At 55.2% G+C, this 21209-nt stretch overlaps 4 protein-coding genes across 4 annotated transcripts in view; 3 read left to right on the top strand and 1 right to left on the bottom strand.

Annotated features, from left to right (window-relative positions):
- Nucleotides 1-116: 116 nt before the first annotated feature.
- On the bottom strand, nt 117-2058 carry PTSG_04161 (uncharacterized protein). Its single transcript, XM_004995003.1, has 5 exons — nt 1748-2058; nt 1414-1520; nt 1142-1234; nt 663-764; nt 117-443 (listed from the first exon to the last, which is right to left on the bottom strand). The coding sequence occupies exons 1-5, from the start codon at nt 1765-1767 to the stop codon at nt 379-381; spliced, it is 387 nt and encodes a 128-aa protein (XP_004995060.1). The 5' UTR covers nt 1768-2058; the 3' UTR covers nt 117-378.
- On the top strand, nt 2056-7633 carry PTSG_12138 (uncharacterized protein). Its single transcript, XM_004995002.1, has 16 exons — nt 2056-2436; nt 2634-2710; nt 2876-2925; nt 3093-3449; nt 3654-3794; nt 4035-4263; nt 4434-4499; nt 4713-4795; nt 5038-5118; nt 5337-5412; nt 5626-5760; nt 6082-6164; nt 6449-6557; nt 6768-6844; nt 7083-7202; nt 7380-7633. Exons 1-16 carry the CDS (start codon nt 2385-2387, stop codon nt 7429-7431), a joined length of 1788 nt encoding a protein of 595 aa, XP_004995059.1. The 5' UTR covers nt 2056-2384; the 3' UTR covers nt 7432-7633.
- Nucleotides 7634-7846: 213 nt separating this feature from the next.
- Nucleotides 7847-12561, top strand: PTSG_12137 (uncharacterized protein; the record flags this gene model as incomplete). The annotated part of the gene is made up of 13 exons (XM_004995001.1): nt 7847-7910; nt 8054-8250; nt 8358-8429; nt 8604-8721; nt 8914-9100; nt 9355-9779; nt 9955-10101; nt 10315-10370; nt 10590-10730; nt 10949-11004; nt 11275-11409; nt 11581-11662; nt 11842-12561. The coding sequence occupies 13 exons, from the start codon at nt 7847-7849 to the stop codon at nt 12559-12561; spliced, it is 2400 nt and encodes a 799-aa protein (XP_004995058.1).
- Nucleotides 12562-13221: 660 nt separating this feature from the next.
- Nucleotides 13222-21209, top strand: part of PTSG_04158 (uncharacterized protein) — an 11788-nt gene continuing 3800 nt past the window's right edge. Inside the window, exons 1-20 of the mRNA XM_004995000.1 lie at nt 13222-14606; nt 14789-14885; nt 15092-15159; nt 15434-15551; nt 15900-16141; nt 16527-16618; nt 16832-16979; nt 17167-17432; nt 17623-17693; nt 17937-18036; nt 18157-18232; nt 18463-18579; nt 18844-18983; nt 19160-19283; nt 19501-19588; nt 19858-19933; nt 20161-20215; nt 20403-20474; nt 20581-20685; nt 20928-20994. Coding sequence (XP_004995057.1) covers nt 13368-14606; nt 14789-14885; nt 15092-15159; nt 15434-15551; nt 15900-16141; nt 16527-16618; nt 16832-16979; nt 17167-17432; nt 17623-17693; nt 17937-18036; nt 18157-18232; nt 18463-18579; nt 18844-18983; nt 19160-19283; nt 19501-19588; nt 19858-19933; nt 20161-20215; nt 20403-20474; nt 20581-20685; nt 20928-20994 — 3361 coding nt within the window. The 5' untranslated portion in view covers nt 13222-13367. The remainder of the gene's footprint in view (nt 14607-14788; nt 14886-15091; nt 15160-15433; nt 15552-15899; nt 16142-16526; nt 16619-16831; nt 16980-17166; nt 17433-17622; nt 17694-17936; nt 18037-18156; nt 18233-18462; nt 18580-18843; nt 18984-19159; nt 19284-19500; nt 19589-19857; nt 19934-20160; nt 20216-20402; nt 20475-20580; nt 20686-20927; nt 20995-21209) is intronic.

Genomic DNA, 21209 nt, shown 5'->3' with positions numbered 1-21209 from the left:
TGAGATGTGGCCAGCAAAGGGATCACACGTCACAAGCACAAACAAACAAACACACACACACACATACACACACACATACACACACACACACACACACACGGTGGTTGCCAGGCGAATGATATGAGGGTGAGGTGTATTGTTTGTAACAACAGCCGTCATGGATACGAACACAATTGAACGAGAAGCACTGGTTGCACCGCCAAGCAAACAAGACGAAAAGAAACGCAGACAGACAGGCAGACCGCCAGGCAGAGACGCAGACAAGACACGATACAGCAAGCAAAAGAAAGGTAAACAAGCAGGGGCTTGAACGGATTGTGACATTGGACAGCATCGACATGAATGACGTTGACGCGGAAAGGGGGGGGGGTGGAGGCATCAGAACGGGACAATGGCGACGACAACAATTGCGACAATCAGCAGGAAGATGCAGCACATCATGCCTGGGATCGTTGGTGTGGCCGTGATGGTGGATGGAGATGTGAGCGATACATGGGCGCTTAAACGGTGACGTTGTGGCAAAGCTGGAAACAGGCAGGCAAAAACACAAAAACCAAAACGTACACACGGACATATGCACACAGACACAGACACAGACAGACAGACAGACAAAACACAGACACAGATACAAACACAGAGATGTGCGCGCAACAATGTCCGACCTCCTGCTGCCGCCTTGTTTCGGACGTATTCGACGTGTTGTGTTTCTCGCTTGAGGCGCTTGCTTGTGTGATGCATGCCATCCTCCAAGTCCTCCATCATGTCTGAGCACCATCACAACAGGCACCATCGAGGCCACATGTTAAGAGAGCGAGAGTTACATTTGTAGGGTTTTTGGAGATGAAAGAGCAAAGAAACGCACGTACACAAACAAACACACATCACAGACAGATAGGCAGACAAAGACAGACAGACAGACAGATGCACACACATCACACACACACACAAACAAACAGATGCACACACACACACAAACAAACAGATGCACACACACAGACACACAAACAGATGCACACACACACACACACAAACAGATGCACACACACAGACACACAAACAGATGCACACACATACACACACAAACAGATGCACACACACACACACAAACAAACAAATACACAGATACACACATAGTTCGTACCGAGTTGATCGTCGACCTCATCGCCAATTTGTCGGCCGTAATGTTGCAATACTTTGGCTGTGTCTGCGATGCGCCCGAGCGCCTGGTCTTGCTCTACAATTCAACCAACGAAAAAAAGGCACAACAAAGGCACATCAAGCACGCGGGACTTGAGTGGTGAGGGAAGACCTGCAGCGCGTCTGTATTGGGAAACGTCACCTTCCTGTGCGCATAACTACGCATCAGTTGGCACACAAGCACCGCGAGCCACAACCACCCTTGCACAAACGTACGTCCAATCATGTCATCCTCCTCCTGCAACAGCGCCTGGTCATCGCGTGCGTACAGGTCCGAGTTGTCCTGGTACCGGTTTGGGCGATCCGTGTCGCCAAACGCATTCCTTCGTTAACAGGTGTGTAGGATTGATTGGTTGTGATGTGAGTATTGGAAGGAAGCATTGTTGGAGCACACAGTTGGGGCGCGGTGGAGCACAGCTAGCAAGACCTTATACACACACGCACACATGCACACACAAAACCACGACCACATGGAAGTACGCACGCCAACCGCCACAAAAGTACACGCTGCGACAGGGACACAACAAACACAAACAAGCACGCATCATACCTCATGTATTCTGATGACATTGTTGCGTTGAATCAACAAAAACACAATTTGGTGTGTGTGTGTGTCTCAACACCCAAACAAACAAAGGTGTCGCTCAACGATGGATGCAGCCGGCCGTTGTTTGTCTGGTGTCTGTCTGTCAGCAAGACGACGTCGGACGGCGCGACGTGCGTGGATGTGGATGGATGGGTCGTGGTGGACGGAAGCAGCGGCAGCGACACCAGCCAGCAACGAAAGCAGAAAGCAGCAAGCCACAGACAGCTGACGAGAAATTGGAAACAACAGCACAAACTGTAGTGGATGACTCATCATTCAACACACGTGTGGGAAGCAAGGAACAAAAGGCAGCAACCAGCCACAACCAGCAAGAAGTACGGTGGTGTGCTGTCTTTCCTCTCTGCAAGCAAGTGAGCAGACGACCATCACCAACAACGCCGCGGTGTGGTTGTTCCGACAGCAGCAGCAGAGGCTGTGGCGAGTGGTTAGCAGTGGGCTTGCACGGCAGTTGTGCGTGGCACAGAGTAGAACAGCAGTCACAGCAGCAGTACCAACTGCAGCAGCAGCAGCAGTAGCAGCAGCAGTAGTAGCGGTGCAGCGTGCACGCTTGTCAACAACCACACTAGGGCAACCCCCCACCATGTCATCAACAGCCACTGCTTCCACCGCAGAGCGCCCAGCAACCCCAGATGGTGTGTGTGTGCACGCTTGTATGCGTGTGTGTGTGTTGGAGAAGGGCGTTCAGGTTTGATGGTGCCACACACACACACACACACACACACTCGCGCGACTGCGTACGCGTACTCTCACCTGCGTACGCATGCACTCACGCTGACCCATCCACCAACACACCCACCCACATTCACATGCAAACAACGCGTGTGTTCAGGCTTTGTGAAGATCACAGAGGGCGAGGCCACAATCCTGTTTCCGTCCAGTGATGAAGTGTTTTACAACCCCGTGCAGGTCAGTTGTGGTGTGTCATAAATACCCTGCCACATCTGGTGTTCATCAGTCACGCCACATGCACACACACATGCACACACACACACACACGCACGCACACATGTACACACACGCGCACACACACATATGAATGTTCACATGGTCGCCGGTCGCTGGCGTCTGCAGGTGTTCAACCGCGACCTCAGCACCTGCGTCATCACGGCGTTTGCAGAGCAGTGAGTTGCTATGCTTGGGCAGGCTTCTGTAACACGTGTTCAGTGCACACAGCATGGCTTGCTTGGAGGTGGTTCCCTTAACGTGGCGATGTCCCTTGCAAGAAATAACAGTCACCTTGGCCTTACATGCATGCTGTTACGCGCCAACTGTGCGCACGTCATGGTAGGTATCTGAACGAGCGCTCGGAGAAGGCACGAAAGAAGCTCGTTCGGCGCCTGGGCGAACAGAAGAGTGACGAGCCAGCAGCAAATGCCGCGAAGGGCAGCGACACAGACACCAGCACAGCCACGCCCACCAAGCCATCCTCCTCCTCCTCCTCCTCTTCCACCACAACAGCGACAACGACAACGACAACGGCAGCAGCGCCACCAGACGCGTCATCCAGCACATTCCTGCAGGAGCACGCGGCAGAGCACCCACGTCTGGCTGCGTGGCGCGGACCGCAGGACGCCGGGTTTGACCGCAGCGAGCACGGCATCTCCGTGCTGGAGGCGCTGGCCGCATCAGGCCTGCGCTCCATCAGGTCGCATACGCGTGCGTGGGGTGCACGTGCGTGAGCGCATGGGTGTGAATAAAGTGTGTATACAAATGTGTATGAGTGTGTACGAGTGTGTGGAAGTGCGGTTATGTTTTGCGTGTGGTCTTTTGTAGGCTCTTGGTTTGAGTGCTCACATCATGCTGTTCGGTGCACATGTACACTCCATCACGCCACGCCGCGCTGCTACAGGTATCACAAGGAGATCCCGACCATCTCCCGCATCGTGTGCAACGACTTCTCCGAGGAGGCGGTGCAGTCCATTCGGCGCAACGTCGACTACAACCACCTCGACCCGCACCACCACGTCATCCCAAACCATGGCGACGCCTGGTAACACACACACACTCACACACATTCACACTCACACACACACATACACACACACTCACACACACACACATCTCTACATCTCTCTCTCTCTCTCTTTTAGGGGATCACGCTCCTGTGCTTGTGTGGATGAATGTGGCATACAACCGCGAGCACCAAACGTTGTTTTCTAACCTTCGCCGCCCCTGCACCACCCCACCATCACCCCCCTCCCTCAACCCCTCAACTATGCTCTGGTGGCAGCATGGTGATGCACGAGCACCGGAGCAAAGGCAGCAAGTTTGACGTTGTTGACCTCGACCCATATGGCTCGGCGTCGCCGTTCCTTGATGCTGCGGTGCAATCTGTCAGCAGCGGCGGCCTGCTGTGCATCACATGTACGGATATGGCTGTCCTCTGTGGCAACTACCCGGAGACGTGTTTTGCCAAGTACGGATCCATGCCCGCAAAGCGCCAGCACTGCCACGAAATGGTAAAACGTGCTGCTGTGTCGTGTTTGTGTGTTTGTGTTTGTGTTTGTGTTTGTGTTTGTGTTTGTGTTTGTGTTTGTGTTTGTGTTTGTGTTTGTGTTGCGCTGCGTCTCGTCTTCCCACTTGAGCAACTGAATGTCTGACGCCCCCCCCCCTTCTCCGCACACGCTAGGGTGTGCGCACGCTGCTTGCGCTGACGTCCCGCCTCGCCACCCGCTACGGACGCTACATCCACCCGGTGTGCTTCCATCACTGCACATGTGCACCTCGAGCGTGCCGTGCGCACGCATGTGTTGTGTGTCCACCTGTGTGTTTGTCAACTGTCGAGCGAGGAGTGTTGAATGTGCTTGTTAAGGCTAATGTGTGTGCTCGTTTTGCGAGTGTTTGTTACCACCTCGCTTATTTTTGTCACACCACCATCACCACCATCACCACCATCGCGTTGCTGCAGCTGCTGTCGTGCTCGATTGATTTCTACTGCCGCGTGTTTGTGCGTGTGTTTGACGGCGCCGCCAAAGCGAAGGAGGCATCCACGTGCGTGTCTCCAATTGATTGCTTCTTGTGTGTGTGTGTGTGTGTACGTACGTACCTGCTTCTTGTGTGCGTGTTTGCGTTTCTACGTCACCATCACGGACTGTGTACGTGAGCGTTGAATGGATGCCCTGTCTGTTCTCCGTCGTAACTGCGCCACACCATGCTACGTTGCCCCCCCCCTCTCACACCACGCTGTCACCCACACCCATGCCCACACCCCATACCCTCAACCAAAATTGCAGGAAGATGTGCCAGGTGTTCCAGTGCACGGGCTGCCAGTCGTTCCACGTCGCCCCACTCGGCCGCACCGCCTCAACCAAGAAGTGCGACACACATCTTGGCATGCCATGGCATGCTTTCCTTGGACTGTTGGTTGTTTGATGCGCGCGTGTGTGCATGCGTGCGCACGTGTGAGTGAGTGTGTCTCGGCCACTGCATGCACACTCCCTCATCATTCGCCCTCACCACCACACCGCCGCCACCGCACCTCTTTGCCTGTGCATCCGTGTATGTGTGTGTGAATGTGGCTTCGTGTGTGCAGGGGCGGGACCAAGTACACCCCCGGCCACGCTCTTGATATTGGCTCCCACTGCGCAGACTGCGGTCGCATCTACCACGTGAGATTGGCAACCGCCTGGCAGGCAGAGGTGGCGGTTCATGTTCTGGCTGCCTCTGGCTGCATACGAAGAGCACCTGGCACTTTGAAGTGCCCGCACCTACCTCTGTTTGTGTTTTCATTGTGTATGCGTGTTTGTGCGTCTACGGGTGCATTAATTGCTGCTGTTCTCACGACCCCTTTTGTGTACCATCTGTCATTGCATCATGTGCAGATGGGAGGCCCGTTTTGGAGCGCCCCCATGCACGACGGCGAGTTCATTTCAAAATGCCTGGACCACATGTCCTCCAACAAGGGCAAATACGCCACAGAGACGCGCATGAAGGGCATGCTCTCCCTCTGCAAGGAGGTGCGAAGTGGGGGGGGGAGGTGCGGTGAAGTGAATTATCGATTGCAATGCTCGTGGGGTTCGAATGCCACTCACGCGCACACACAAATACATACGCATACGCACACACATGCACACACATATACACGCACATACATTACATACATTCTCACATCCTCTCTCTCCCACTCTCACGCACTCGCACGCATTCACACACACACACATTCTCACATCCTCTCTCTCCCACTCTCACGCACTCGCACGCATTCACACACACACACATTCTCACATTCTCACATCCTCATGCATCTTGTTCGTGCACGAAACGTGTCCTGATGGCAGGAGCTGCCGACACCGCTGTACTACACGGTGAGCGGGATGGCAAGCATTCTTCACTGCCAGTGCCCGCCCCACTCCGATATCAGGTGCTGGTGGCAACCACAGTTGCAGCACGCGCACGTGTGTATGTATGTGTATGTGTGTGAATGGGACTATGAATCACTCTGCATGCTGTACATGCCTGCTGTGGCACAACTGACCGCAACAACACCACGTCGAGAACAACACAGACACACAGACACAGACACACAGACACACAGACAGACACATAGACACACCACAGGCACACACACACACAGCTCCTCCTCCTCCCCAACCATTAATGAACGCCACCCCCAACCGCTGTCGATATTTGCTATCGCCGATGCAGGTCTGCGATTGTCAATGCCGGATATGAGGTGTCGCCGACGCACTGCACCGCGCAGGGCATCAAGACCACGGCCCCGCCGCACGTCATGTGGGACATCTACAGAACATGGGTGCGCCAATATGCAAGTACACTCGCCACTTAAATGCACACACTCTCACACGCACGCACACAGATTGACGCACATTCCACATAAACGCGCACATGCACACGCATAACAGCGCTGCTATGCAGCGCAAACGTGCTCGTGTTGAATGCACACGCGGTGCTGGGCGTGTGCCAGCCGTTGCTAAATTCCTCTGCCCTCTCCATGCGTATTCAGGTGCGAAAGAACCCGGTGAGCGAGAAAGTGCTGTCGAAGGACTCACCCGCCTCAAAGATACTCAAGGGAGCACCAACGTCCGTGTCACTGGCCCGTATATCTGTGTCCTCACGTCTCCAAATGTGGCTTCATTGCATTGCCTTCTCATCCCACACTCGACTTGTCCTGGCTCACCACATTCCGCGCACGTGTTGTATGTCCGAATCTCACATACCTCTTCTCCCCCACCCACCCTCCTCTACGCTCCACCTCCCCCACGTGCTTTGTCCCCCCCACGCCACCTTCCCTCCCCTCCCCTCTCCTCTTGCACCACAGGACGGAGATTGACTTTACATACAACAAGGCAGCGCAGCCCAGGTCCAAGCTTGACGGCCTCGTCCGCTATCCAGAGAACCCGGCGCCAAACTGGGGTCCAAAGGCCCGCGCTGGGAAGCGGTGCGTTTTCTTGGTTGGCCCAGGGGGGTGAGGGAGGAAGGTAGGGGGTGGGTGCTGCTCTTTGAGTGGTGAGTGGTTTTGGTTGGTGCGAGGTGCATGTGCACACACCACACCCATCCAATGTCGCTCACGTGCATGCCATGTTTGCGATGTTGTGTCTCATTGTTGCGTCACCAGCCGGCCCGAAGAGCCCAAGACTGCTTCAAAGCGCGCAGACCACTCTTCTTGATATGATGTGTGACATGATGTGTGATGTGTGATGTGTGTGCGTGTGTGATGTGTGATGTGTGTTCGATACAACACACGATCAACATCGTTGCTGGTCTTGCTTGCTTGCTCGAAACCAAATGCCAGCGAATGACATCATGTTTTGCGTTTTGTGAAAGATGATCACCATTTTTCGACACGCCAAGCAAGAGACAAGCAACGAGATTTGGGCTGGCAAAGGGGTGTTGTTTGTGTTTGTTGGAGGCGTGTGCGGACAGCAGTCAGAGCAGTCGGCGCTTTCGCCTGCGCGACTGCAGCGACTGAGCTCGACCGAGCCAACCGTGCGTGAAGAAGAAGAGGAAGGGAGCCACCCTAACGAAAGACAGGACCTGTGACAACGACACGAACGACTCGCAACTTGGAAGAGGACGTTCAAGATGAAACTGCTGTTGTTACCGCTCGCGATTGCCTTCATCGCCACCTGCTCGACACTTGTTCGGGGTGAGTGAGTCCTTGAGTCACACACCCTCCTCCCTGCTGTGGTCCTGCTGTGGTCCTTCTGTGGCCTTGGTCGTGGCGTCGTCTTTTGTTGAAAGGAGGGTGCCACCTGTTGCTCACATCGCGTTCCTGGCCTCTTTCATCAGCTGGGAAGGTATCTGTGCTGGTGAAGGGTGGGAAGGTCAAAGACAGAGACGGCTGGCCACGTGGGGAAAGCGACCCCGTGGTGGAAGTGAGGGTGCCTGGTTATGCAGGCTGGATGCACACGACTGAAGATGAGGACGACAACTCTCCTGCATGGCATGAGACGCTTGAGTTCCCCAACACGGACATCCCATCAACGGTGAGTTGGCGTGCTTGCATTCTCTGCTTGCGGTTGTTCTTCATTCCGTCTATTCGCCATTCGCTTCACGCTTTTGCTCATCCTGAGCATCTCATTTCTGTATGCAGTTCTCGGTGGAGCTTCACGCTTTCGATCTGGACGGCTTTTTGTATGTCAACGAATGGGGCGACACGGATGATGTGAGTTCGGTGTCCGATGTAGTTGTGTTCCTACTTTCTTGATTCCAGCAATGCCTTGCAAGCCAACATGTTGCATCTATCTATTACACCCGCCACGAGTACGAACAAACGTACCATGTTCACGCCCGGTCCCTCGTGCCTCTCTGTTGCTCTGTTCTGTTTCAACCAAATCAGCTTGGCCGTGACACGGACAGCTTCACGTTCGATGGATGCGACCCGGTTTCCCGCGACCACCGCTTCGACCTTGACGGTGACAACAAATACATCGACGTCACCATCAACTACACACCAAGTACGCCCCACTGGCTTCTGTGATTGTGCGACTCTATGTGTGTGTGTGTGTTTGTATGTGCATGTGCGTGCTTGTACGTGCATGTGTGCATGTGTGTGCGTGTGTGCGATCGCGATTCTCTCCATCTTGTTGTGTCCACTTACAACACACACACAACCGGTCACTTGTTTGGCTCGATCTCCTCGCCCAAAGCCGACCTGTGCCTGAGCAACAACGGTGACTGCGGCCCAGCACAATCGACCTCGTGCACGTGTGTGCGCGATGAAGAAGTGCAATGCCAGTGTTTGGACGGATTCAAGTCTGACACGGGAAAGGACTGCTTTCCCATCGACCCCTGCCAAACGTCAACCTTTGGTGGATGCGACAAGCAGCACGGAGTGTGAGTGACTGTGTGTTTGGTTGCCCAATTGTGCATTGCTTCTTGATGCATCTTCTTGCGCGCAGACGTATGTGTACACGTGTGTGCATCTGACTGAGTGCGCTTTTGCCCTTTGTCTCTCATTCACACTCACCTACATAACACACACGTAAACATACACACACATAACCACACACCCACCCACACACATTCACACTCCCTTTCACTCTCACTCTCACACAAACGCCCACTTATCCCCACCCTCACGGCTGCAGGTGCACGTATCTTGGCCCTGGCGAGAGCAAGTGCGCGTGCAAGGGCGGGTACCGGTTTGCGAGCACGAGTGACCATTCGAACTGCGACCCAATCAACCCCTGCGAGGATGTTCCAGGCCGTTGTGGCGAAAACTCCCTCTGCGTGTATGATGGTCCAGACAAGTTTCACTGCACGTGTGTTGAGGGTTACGAGTCTGCCAACGCCGAGAACACGGACTGCCGGCCCATCAACCCGTGCGAGAAGGAGGGCTACGGCGGCTGTGATGCAAACACGCAGCTGTGTCGCTTCATGGGTCCTAACACGAACGAGTGCGATTGCAAGCCCGGGTTTGACGGAGCGGACGGCGGCAGCTGCGATGTTGTCAACCCGTGCGAGGACACGCCCACGCTTTGCGGCGACAACTCCACGTGCATCTACACAGGACGTGAGTTCATCTGTGTGTTTGTGTGCGTGTGTGCGTGTGTGCGTGTGTGTGCGTGTGTGTGTGCGTGTTTGTGCGTGTACGCAGGCTCGTGCATGGCTGTTTTCGTTTACACATGCTCAACCCCAAAGCCCAACCGCACTGCACTTCACTTCGCTGCCCTTTCAACCATCATCAGCCGGCACGTCTCGGTGCGAGTGCCTGCCGGGCTACCACGCACCGCACAACCCCAACAACACAGATTGCCAGCCCGTGAACCCATGCGTCACACACGATGGCACTCCAACAGATATTTGTGGCGTTCACTCAACTTGCTCCTTCACAGGTGTGTGTGTGTGTGTGTGTGTGTGTGTGTGTGTGTGTGTGTGTGTGTGTGTGTGTGTGTGTGTGTGTGTGTGTGTGTGTGAGTCATTATGTCCGCATTCTGCTCCCTTTGCTGCGTGTTGCAGGAGAACGTCTACCATCATCCTCTCCCCTCACTAACATTGAAATCCTACGCACGCACACGCACACACGCGTGCGCACATTCACGCAACAGGTCCTGGGCAGCACGAGTGCACGTGTGACGATGGCTATGAGTCCTCAACAGGGGCGGTGCGTCATTGTGGCCGTTGCAGACCTGTGTGTGTGTGTGCGTATGTATTTGCATATGTGTGTGTGTGTGTGTGTGTGCCACTGATTGAAGCGCAACCGCCTGTCGTACCCATATGTGTCAACATCACTCGCTGCACAGCGTATCAGGCACACACACACACTTGTCTAACCCTTCAACCATCACCTCACAACAACATCACCTCACAACAACAACAACAGGCGTGTACGCCCATCAACCCGTGTGAGACGGACAACGGCGGGTGCATCTTCGCCACGTGCGTGTACAGGGGACCGGGGCAGCACACATGTGAATGCCTGCCCGGATACGACAAGCTCTCACCAAACAGCGTGGAGTGCACGGTGGGTCATGTTTGTGCATGTACTACGTTTGCTGTGTGTGTGTGTGCGTGTGAATGCTTGTCTTGCGTATGTACTGCGTGTGCGTGGGCTTCGTGTTTGGGTGTTTGGGACGTGTGCGTCCTGTCCGTGTTCTTTCAACAACAATCCATTGTCGCATTCACTCCGACCCTCAACCGTTCGCTCATGCGTCTTCTCTTCTCCCTCTAACACGCCTTCAGCCAATCAACCCGTGTAAGGAAGACAACGGCCAGTGTGGACCTGCATCAACAACGCTGTGAGTGCGAAACAGATTGAGTTGGGCAACGTGTTGAATGTTGGTGCACATGCCCAAGCTGCACGAGTCGAAGAGTTTGAAGTGTTTGGTGCACTCACACACACACTCACACACATGCATTCACACACACGCACACGCACACACACACATGCACACACATACACACACATACACACATCCACACACAAAATCTCACACGCATACCACACACACACACACACACACACGCACAACACACACACATACACACACACAACATCACGACCACAGGTGCATCCACACTGGGCCCGAGATGCGAAACTGCACGTGCCACGAAGGGTACACGTCCACCACGGGGCGCAACTGCTTCCCCATCAACCCATGCGTCACCGACAACGGCGGCTGCGGGTTTGAAAACTCAACCAGGTCAGTGGCACACGTCGGGGTGCGTTGTTATTCTTCTGTGTGTGCTTCAACCAGTGCACACTTGTGGCGCAGTCTGTGGCGCGTTTCACACACACACATGCACCACGACAATCCATCCATCCACCACACTTACCCGAGCGACCCGTTTATCTCCTCTCCTCAACATGCCAGGTGCCTGTTTGACGGCCCTGACCTGGCTTCGTGTGTGTGCCGGTCTGGCTTTGCCGGCGATCCACCGAACACGCCGTGCGAGGTCAGCACAGCGCCTGCTCATGCATGCCCTTGCAGTTTGGCGCCACATCGTGCTTCTGTCGCGCCACCTCTTCATCATCTCACTCACATCTCACCCATCCCGTCACCATCGCTTCACTGCCTGACCACTCCTCGTCCACATTTTCTCTCCCCTCCCACTCCCCACTTCTTCCATCTCAGCCCGTGGACCCGTGCTCGATCGACAACGTGTGCGGGGCAAACGCGGAGTGCACCCGCACAGGGCTGCACACGTACAACTGCAGCTGCATCGCCGGTCACGTGAGCGACAACGGCGGCCGCAACTGTACGCCCTCGTCCTCCTTCCTGGCATCAACAGGAAGCATGACTACAACCCTCGACCCGGCTGCGAGCCAGTCCACCGCCACCAGCATCTCCGCTGCCACATGGGGCGGCATTGCTGCTGGCGCCGTTGTCCTGGTCGTCATCATCGTCGTCGTTGTGCTGGCCGTGCGGCGGTCCCATGACAGGAAGGTGCTTGATCGCCACGCGTCTGGGCCCTCCACATCTGTTGTCAACCCCGTGTACCAGGGCCCGCCGGCCATGGCGCCGGTGCAGCCGGAGTACTCTGCACTCGACGAATCAGGGCGGGGGCGGTCGTATTCCGCGCACGCGGCAGACCCGATGGTGTACAGCCACCTCTCTCGCAACGGCAGCGGCAGTGGCAGCGCAACCATCGTCGGTGTGCCCACGTATGCCTCGCCAACCGTGCAGCTGAATGATGAGAGCGATGCATACGACGTTCCACGGAAGGAGCCCGCCAACGCGGCGCGTGCCGGGCGCCTCGCTGCCAACTCTGGATACGCGGAGCCCCCTCCACGCCGTTTGCTGGCCAACACGGCGTATGAGGACCACACGCTCTCCAGGCACGCAGATGCATGAAGGCGAATAACGTGAAGGAAGAGGCGAAGGTGAAGGCAAAGGGGGCGAATGTCATGGTTGCGGTGATTGCAGAGAGGTTTCATGGAGAGGGTGAGCAGTTGTGGGGTGGAATTCGCGTAGACATTGCCATGTTAGCTGATTTGATTGATGGGGCCGATTGATGAGGTTGATGAGAGCTTTTCTGTTAGCTTTGCCGTGTTGTTGACGGCGTTGAGTCAAGGGACAGTCATTGTGGTTTCCTACATCTGCTTGCCTCTGCTTGTTGTTTTCTCACTTTGTCCACGGCTACCTTCGCTCCGCTCCCTCTTTGTGTACGTGTGGTCTACCTTTTATTTGCTTTGCTTCCACCCCTTTCAGAGCACACACACACACACACACACACACACACACACACACACACACACACACACACACACACACACACACACACACACACACACACACACACACACACACACACACACACACACGTGCACGTTTATTGTTCTCATTGGAGGTGGGATGCTGCCTTTGCTGTGTATTGTTTGTCGCTTGGTGGTGCGTGCTGTGGCTGGGTGGCGCGAGCTCGCAACCCAGCTTAAGAGCTTCGCCCACAACAAACAAACAGAACAAGCAAGCTAAACCAAACACCTTCATTGTGGACATTTCATGAATGTGTAAGAAAATTTTCGGCGATAACGGTAACCGCCAACCGTTTGAAAAGCCACTCTCAATCCACAACAGACAGCAGCGACTCAAAGAGTCCACCAGCCAGCCAGCCACCTCAACTACAGCATCCATCACCCACGCAGCGAGAGCAGCCCAGGATGAGTGGACGCCGTCGCTCGCAGCGACTGGCTGTGGGAAGCCAGCAAACTGCTACAACGCAAAGCACGTCAACCCCGAAAGTGCGGGGCGGTGGAGCCGGCAAGCGGGCCGCGCAGAGCGTCCAGGGCAAGGACGTCAGTGATGAGTACATGCACGATGTGCTTCTGCCATCGCCATCCGTGTCGATGATCGCCCCAGCAGACACGCCGGCAACCCGTCGATCAGCGCGTGCAAGCACACGAAATGCGTCTCTGGCAACAGCATCCGTGCTGCGCAGCCGGAACAGCGCACAAACGAAGCCAGGCAGTGCGGCGCCAGCAGCCAGTGGAGCCGCGTCCAAGCGCAAAACGTCGTCCGCCAAGCAGCATGGACAGCAGAAACGCAAGCAGACCCAGAACCCCAAGGGCCGCAAAGCACAGGCGGCACGTGCAAACGAGCACCTGCAGGATGAGGGCGAGGAAGACGACGTTCTCAACATGACCGACGACTTGCTCAGCGAATCTCCAGCTCCGAGAAGCCGCCAAGCGCGCCGGGCCAACAACCGCAGCGGCGGCAACACCAACAGCAACAAGACGCGGAGCAAGGCAAGCGAGGCAGCTGCTGCAAGCAAGCAAACCCCTGTGTCATCTTCTACTGCTGGCGATGGTGCAGGTGATGAGGAGGGTGCTGAGGATGATGACGATATCCTGTGCGCATCGCCGGTGAAGCAGCAGCCAGCGAGACAGACACGTCAAGCGAACAAAACTGCTGCCACAGCTACAATTGCAGACGCGCCATCAGCTGGGGTAGCAAAGGGCAGCAGTGTGTCAACCAAGAAGGGCAGCAAGAAGGCCGCCACCATTGCCGAGAAGAGCGCGCAGCAGAGAGGAAAGAAGAAGGGGGAGGAGAAGCAGAAGCAAGAAAACAAGCAGGCAGCTGAGACCAAGAGCAGCAAGGATGTGAGCATCCCTGAATCCACAGCAGAAGCAACAACAAGTGTGGCTGTCAATCCAGCAACGGGTAACGTCTTGAAGACGAGCACCATGGCCGCTGAACCAACCGTTGGTGTCGATACCACGACAACCACGGATGATGAGGCAGGTGACCGCAGCAGGGCGAAGAAAGCTGGCGCACGTGCCTCCGTGACCGTCAACAAGCAGGATGCGCGCAAGGCAAAGGCGGCACTGAAGAAACACAAGGAGCAGTTGCAGGCCGCGGTGGCATCGGCACCAGCGCTCATCGCACTCCACACACAGCATGTCCGTCCACTTGCACTCGCCCTTTTGTGCTTTGATGTATCGTGTGTGCTTGTGCTGTCAGAACCCTTGCTGCTGTTCCCATTAACATGCCACCATCACCTTGCTCACTTTTGCTTGTGTGTGTGTGCGCGCGTGTGCGCGTGTGTGCGTGTGCGTGTGTGCGCGTGTGTGTGCGTACCCAGACTGACCGGAGCGACCCGTTTGACATGTGCGATGCACTCACGTCGATGCCACGCGCGCAGCAGGGCCGCCTCTGGTCCGCCCTCCGCACAACACTCTGTGCGTTCACGTGCTCGTGTGTGTATATGTGTGTATATGTGCATATGTGTGCATATGTGTTGTTGTTGTTGGCGCGGAAGCGCTGTCGTTTGCAGGTGCTACGCCTGGGAACAGGTATCTCACACTTGCATAATTCTCACCCATTCACCACGGCCATCACTGCCATCACGACCATCCCCATCTTGTCTCTGTTGTGTGTTCATCAGGGCCGCTGTTTGACCGGTATGTGGACGGTGATCTGATTGCGCAGAAGAAGACAGAGGACCTTGAGCAGGTGCGATGTGGTGTGACATCATGTGATGTGGGTTTTGATGGGTTGTGTGTGTGTGGTTGCAAGGTGGTTGCCCGTTTGTCCGTGGTGCTTAGCGTTGCAATGAGTGGTGGAAGTGGAAGGATGAAGGTAAAGTCTCCTTGTTGGTGTCCCTGGCACACGCTCACACACGCTCACACACTCACACACACACGCACACTCACACACGCTCACACTCACAAATACACATACATGTGTGCCAAACATCAACGCCAATCATGGTGCGTTGGCGGGACAGGGTGCTGCTGATGCGCTGCGTGTGTTTGCAGCGACGGCTGTGCTCCTCACAGCCGCTGTCGCTGAAGACAAACCGCACACCACAGACGACACCTTGCAGTGCGCACGCATCCTCCATGGTATGGGCCGAGCTCGGGAGACTTTTTGTGGGGGGGGGGTGATGCTTGGTGTTGGGGTGTGATGCGCGTGAATGTGTGGATATGTGTGAGCGTGTGGATGCGCGCGCGCGTGTGGATGCGTGTGTGTGTGTGCGAGTGTGACAGTGCAGTGGTTGTGTTTTGCGGCCTCCGCTGTGTATGTGAACAATTGTTGCGTGAGGCTGCGTGCATGCATGAACAGTCTGTTGATGGTCTCTTCCTCATCGTATGCGTTTACATTTCGTTCTCTCATCCCACGCTATTTTTTTCATGGCCATGCTGGTATATGCTGGTATTCCCCCTCTTCTGTCGCCCTGTTACTCCCCGTAGAGTCGCTCTTCAGTCTTCCCACGGGGAGCGACAGCCTGCGTGACCAGATTGTGAAGGTCTGTGAAGCATGGTGGTTCGCCGACCTCCCTGGCCGGGACCTTCTTGTGCCACTGACAGTCTCGCAGCTGCTGGTGCGGGCGCTGGTTGTCGATGCGAAATCGGCCGCAGTCAAGCGCGTTTTTGCCATCCGCGACGCATTTGAACTCATTGATCTCAGTGGAGACTCCAGCGAATCGCTCCGGGTGCGTACATGTGTATGTGTTTGTATATGCGTGGGTGTATGTGTATGAGTACATGTGTGTACTTGCGCGTGTGTTTGTATGTGCGTGGGTATGTGTGTACTTGCGTGTGTGTTTGTGTATGTGTGGGCATGTGTGTACTTGCGTGTGTGTTTGTGTATGTGTGGGCATGTGTGTACTTGCGTGTGTTTGTGTTTAAGTATGTGTATGTGTGGGTATGAGTCGTGTGTTTGTGTTTGTGTTTGTGTGCATTCGTGCGTTTCCATGATGCGCGTGTCAGTGCGTTTCTTTCCTGTGTGGAGAGACTTGGGCGATGGACCTCATTAGCGTGAACATCGGCATCACCTCACGTGTTCCCACCCATCACGACATCTTGTGTGCGGTGCAGGGCCTGCTGCTGCAAGCATTTGTCAATCCAAACTTTGTGACGCTCCTGGAAGGACAGCGGTTTCTCAGTTTCATCTTTGGACTCAACACAGAGTACGCACTGTCACAGTGACGGGGATTGGGGGGTGATTGTGTGTGTGCGTCTGTGCGTCTGTTTGTGTTTGCGTGTTTTGATTTTGTGTTTTTGTGTCTGTCGGCGAGACAGACGCGCACTTTTGTTTTACCGACCATCCTTTGATTTGCCCCTCGTCTGAAGTTCACACGCCCTTCCCACCTCCAACATCCATCCATCCGTGTGCCTGCCAGGTTCATTGGTGCCATCTGGGCTGCGGTGAAGGACACGCTGCCGCACTGCTCGTCGCGTCTGCTCGACGGCTACGGGCAGATTCTTTACCGCGCGTGGCGCAACTCCGCCGCCGCCGCACACGCACGCATCGAGCGCGACTGCATCCAGGTGATGATGATGATGATGATGATGATGACGATGATCGTAGCGGTGACTCTTGCGTTGAAATCTGCGTTTGTTTTTGTAACACTGTCACGTGGCGTTCCTGCAAATGCAAATTGCTGTTGTGTTCATTCTCACAATGGGACGTTTGCACATCCGCACCTGCAACGCCCCATCACCTCTTTGCCACCAGGACTTGATGGTGTGTGCAGTGCACGCCCGGCGCCAGGCCGCGCTGCCACGCAGGAGCGCATTCCACGTGGCGTTTGCGCTGCTTGATGTGTTTCACACCAACAAGAAGGAGCGTGGGGTGGACGAGATGCTGACGCGGCTGTACGACCCAATCATTTGGCGGTCGACACAGGTTGCCAACGCGATTGTTCGCGCAAACGCGGCCTCGCTCCTCTTTGCCGCATTTCCCCTGCAGGACCCGCAGGCGCTGCGACAGGAGCGCGAGGAGTACGTAGCCCGGCCGTTGGTGGTGATGGTGGTGGTGGTGGTGGTGGTGGTGGTGGTGTTGCTGTTCAGTTGTGTGGACTGTTGTTGGCAGTTGGGTTGTTGTGTGAATTATGGTCTTGCTTGTGGCGCTGACCTGCAACTGCGTGTCCTCACACAGCCATGTATTCCTCCGCCATGTACATCGCTGCAGGCTGCTGCAGAAGCAGTTTGAGGTGTGCGGCCGGTTCCTGGAGGACAGCAGTCCTCTCGTCCGCCGCATCGGTGCGCCATCTACATCATGCCTTGCTCTTCATTCGCACATATTGTTGTGCGTGGGGGGGGGGGTGTTGTGTGTGTGTGTGACTGTGTGAGGAGTGAGTGAGCGACCAAGGGTCCGAGTGAGTGTGCGTGTGTGTCTATTTGTTTGGTTTCATTCTGGTCACGACCACGCCACCTTGTTTGAATCCTTGTGCATGTCACTGTGCCCTGCGTGCTGATCAATGGACCTGTCTCCTTGTTCATCAGGTGTGGAGGGCGTTTGTCGCATCCTGTCGACGTATTGGGAGCTCATTCCGGCCCAGACCACCTCCACCCTCCTCGGGAAACTGATCAAGGACCTTGCACGGTGCGCGCCCCTGTACTCGCATGCCGGCGCACTGTTGGTGCTGCAGATGTTGTTGCGGAAAAGAAATCACACACCACGAACAAACCCCTCCCCTTCTCCCAATGTTTTGTTTTCGCGCAGAGACAAAGCGTCGCCGGATGTCCGCGTGTCCGTCTTCAAAGGCCTTTCGTTCATCCTCGACAACCCGCTCTCACGCGTACGCCCGAATGTGTTCTTTCTCTGCTGTGTTTTAGATAAGAGAGAGCGTGTGTGTGTGTGCGTGTTTGCGTGCGTGTTTGCTTGCGAATGTGGTTTTGTTTTCCTCCACTTCCATTTTGTGTACAGCACACACACGCACACGCACACAACTGGCAAACACGTCCACTCACCCCTCCCCCCCCCCCGAAATCATCCACGCTCTGTGGACATGGCAATCGCCATGAGCAGATGACGATGAAAGGGCTGCTGCCGCACGTGTCTGCGAGTCTGCACGACACCTCCCGCCGCGTCCGCGCTGCCTTCCTTGACATGCTCATTGCTATCAGGCCCATTAAGAACATCAGGGTGGGTACAAGACAGCCGTGTTTTGCCGTGTGTGTGTGTGTTGTCTTGTATTTGCTGCCCATGTTCTGCGTCTTGTGTCCCCTCTCTTCAAGTGCATGGCCCCAATGCTCCTGTGTGTTTGTGTTTGTGTTTGTGTGTCTGTATCCATGTGTATGTGCGTATTCATTCATCCATTCATCCGTTCATCCACTCATATGCGCATGCGTGCGTGTGGTGTTGTATGCCTAATTGTTGCGTATGTTTGCAATGTGTGCCTGTGCGCAGTTCTTTGACGTCGTGTCTGTGGATCACCTTCTGGCGCGCCTTGAGCTTGAGGACGCGACCAACGCGACCAAGATTGTGCAGCTGCTGGCGTCGTCGTTCTTCCCGCTCGGCGCTGCTGGCGATGAGGAGCGCATCACACGGTACACATGTGCTGTCGGGGGTGGGTAGATTGATGGCTGGTTTGATGGGGAGAATGGATATGGATGGTTTGGGTATGTGGACAGATGGATGGCGTTACTGTTCATAGGAAGGGTTGTCTGAGATGTCTCATCACATGAGTAACCACTACCACTGTGCACCGTGTATTGTGCATCAGGTGCATTGAGCTGCAGCGGAATTATCCGCTGGCGTGCCGCCACTTCTTCATGCTGCTCCTCCACACGGATGTCGCCGTCACAGATGCTGCACGCTTCATTGTTATCCTCGCAAACTACATTGTGGTGCGTTTCCTGCCCTCCCCTGCTTTGTCCTTTCGTTGAGTGAATGTGTGCATGATGTGCGTGTGTGTATGCGTGTTTGCATGTGGGCGTGTTTGCGTTTGTGTTTGTGAATGAACAACGTCTTGGAGTGTTTTGACCAACAACTGCCGCGCTGAATCATCTCCTTTCCTCACACACACACACACACACACACGACCTCAACCATTCACGCCGACAGCACGCCGACAGCGGCGCTGACGAAGAAAATGCAGATGTTCTGCTGGACACATTTGAGCAAGACGGCGATGCTGAACGCGTCTCTGATGGTGAGTTGGAAGATGGACAAATGGTCGTGTCGGTGTTGTTGTTGTTTGCTGTTTGCTGTTTGTTGTTGTTGTTGTTGGTGATGGCGGTGGCGATGGGTGGCATTGGATCCATTTCGCCCGCGAGTACATGTGCACGCGTGTGAGTGTACATGTTCGTGCGTCAGGACACACGTGTGCTTGATCACGTGTGTGCACACGTATGCTCAGTCCCTGTTGCGGCTCACTGTTGTGTGTTTTCCCCCTGTTGCGATGTGTTCACTTCTGAGCAGATGAGAAGCGACAGCTGGTCGAAGTTGTCGCCATTCTCCTCAAGGCCATCGACGAACACAGAAGCAGACACAAGAGGTGTGCCCCATCTGCGCGCGTGTACGTGTGCGTGCATATCTGTGCGTGCGTGCATGTATGTGTACTTGTGTGCACGTCTTGCTCTCTGTCTCGGTCTCTCTATTTCTCGCCCTTGTGGTGTGCACTGTACTGCTGCGCTCTCTAATCCCCTCATCCCTCACTGCGCGCATTACATGTGTCACCGCTCCTGTCATTGTCATTGTGTTCGCCAAACATCGCAATTGCAGCATCCTGCGCAAGTTGGGCAAGGCGCTTGTCCCCTTTGTTGAGCACTTGCACGAGGTGAAATTGCCTTCCCTCCTCATCCATGCCTGCCCGCCTGCTTGTCTTTGAACATGTTTGAGTGTGCGTGCGCGAGGTGTACCACAATCAAGCCAAGCCATTACACACGCGTTGGGCTGTTGTCCACCACCTCTCACTCCACCTCTCTTCTTCTTTGTTCACCCCACATCCCTGTTTATGTCACCAGGTGTACGAGGGCGATGCTGTCATGCACGATCTGGCGCTGCTCATCGCCGCAACCGCGCCGGCGCCGCCGAAGGTAACACAGGCACGAAGAGAAAGGTGTACATGCACGCACACACACACACACACACTGCTTCACGCTGACTGACGCTCTGCTCCGTGCATGGTGCTGTGTGGCGCAGCGATCGGAAGTGCTGGCACGGGCAGAGGAGATGGCGTCATTGCCAGAGCAATTTCTCCCGTCGCAGGCGGCGCACTACGTGGACTGGCTCTGCGCATGCGATCAGGTGTGTGCGTGTGCGTGTGCGTGTGTGAGTGTGTGTGTGTGTGTGTGTGTGCTGGGAGGGTGTGTGAGCATGTTGCTTTTGAGAAAGACAGAGTGATGGCGGAGCATTTCTAACCCGCAAATACTCGCACATGTACACACTCGCACGTATTGTTCATATACTCATGCACACGCACACACACACGCCTTGCGTGCATACCAATGAAATCCTGTTGCACTGCTGTGTCTCGTGCTGTGCAACAGCTTCCGGCTGTGATTCACATGTGCGAGCACTGGCTGACGAACGCACTGGGTGTCAAGCACAAACCGAGTGAGTCCGTCTGCGTCCGTGTCTCTGTTGCCTTTCATTGGCCATTTCGTGTTTGGAAGTGCCACGTTGCTGTCATGTTCAGGGTAGTCACCGTACACGCACGCACGCACGCACACACACACACACACACACACACACACACACACACACACCACACACACACACACACACACACACACACACACACACACACACACACACACACACACACACAC

The sequence above is a fragment of the Salpingoeca rosetta genome, assembly GCF_000188695.1.
Source record: "Salpingoeca rosetta unplaced genomic scaffold supercont1.9, whole genome shotgun sequence".
Classification (NCBI taxonomy): domain Eukaryota; class Choanoflagellata; order Craspedida; family Salpingoecidae; genus Salpingoeca; species Salpingoeca rosetta.
This window is presented reverse-complemented; position numbering and strand designations above follow the sequence as displayed.

What these genes read in the sequence shown, in the direction of transcription:
- PTSG_12138 (XM_004995002.1), top strand. Translation starts at nt 2,385, where the DNA reads ATGTCATCAACAGCCACTGCTTCCACCGCAGAGCGCCCAGCAACCCCA. An exon ending in GCGCCCAGCAACCCCAGATG is followed by an intron (nt 2,437 to 2,633) that starts GTGTGTGTGTGC and finishes GCGTGTGTTCAG; the next exon opens with GCTTTGTGAAGATCACAGAG. An exon ending in ATCACGGCGTTTGCAGAGCA is followed by an intron (nt 2,926 to 3,092) that starts GTGAGTTGCTAT and finishes ACGTCATGGTAG; the next exon opens with GTATCTGAACGAGCGCTCGG.
- PTSG_04161 (XM_004995003.1), bottom strand. Translation starts at nt 1,767, where the DNA reads ATGTCATCAGAATACATGAG. An exon ending in GGAGGATGACATGATTGGAC is followed by an intron (nt 1,235 to 1,413) that starts GTACGTTTGTGC and finishes GTTGAATTGTAG; the next exon opens with AGCAAGACCAGGCGCTCGGG. An exon ending in TGAGGTCGACGATCAACTCG is followed by an intron (nt 765 to 1,141) that starts GTACGAACTATG and finishes GATGGTGCTCAG; the next exon opens with ACATGATGGAGGACTTGGAG.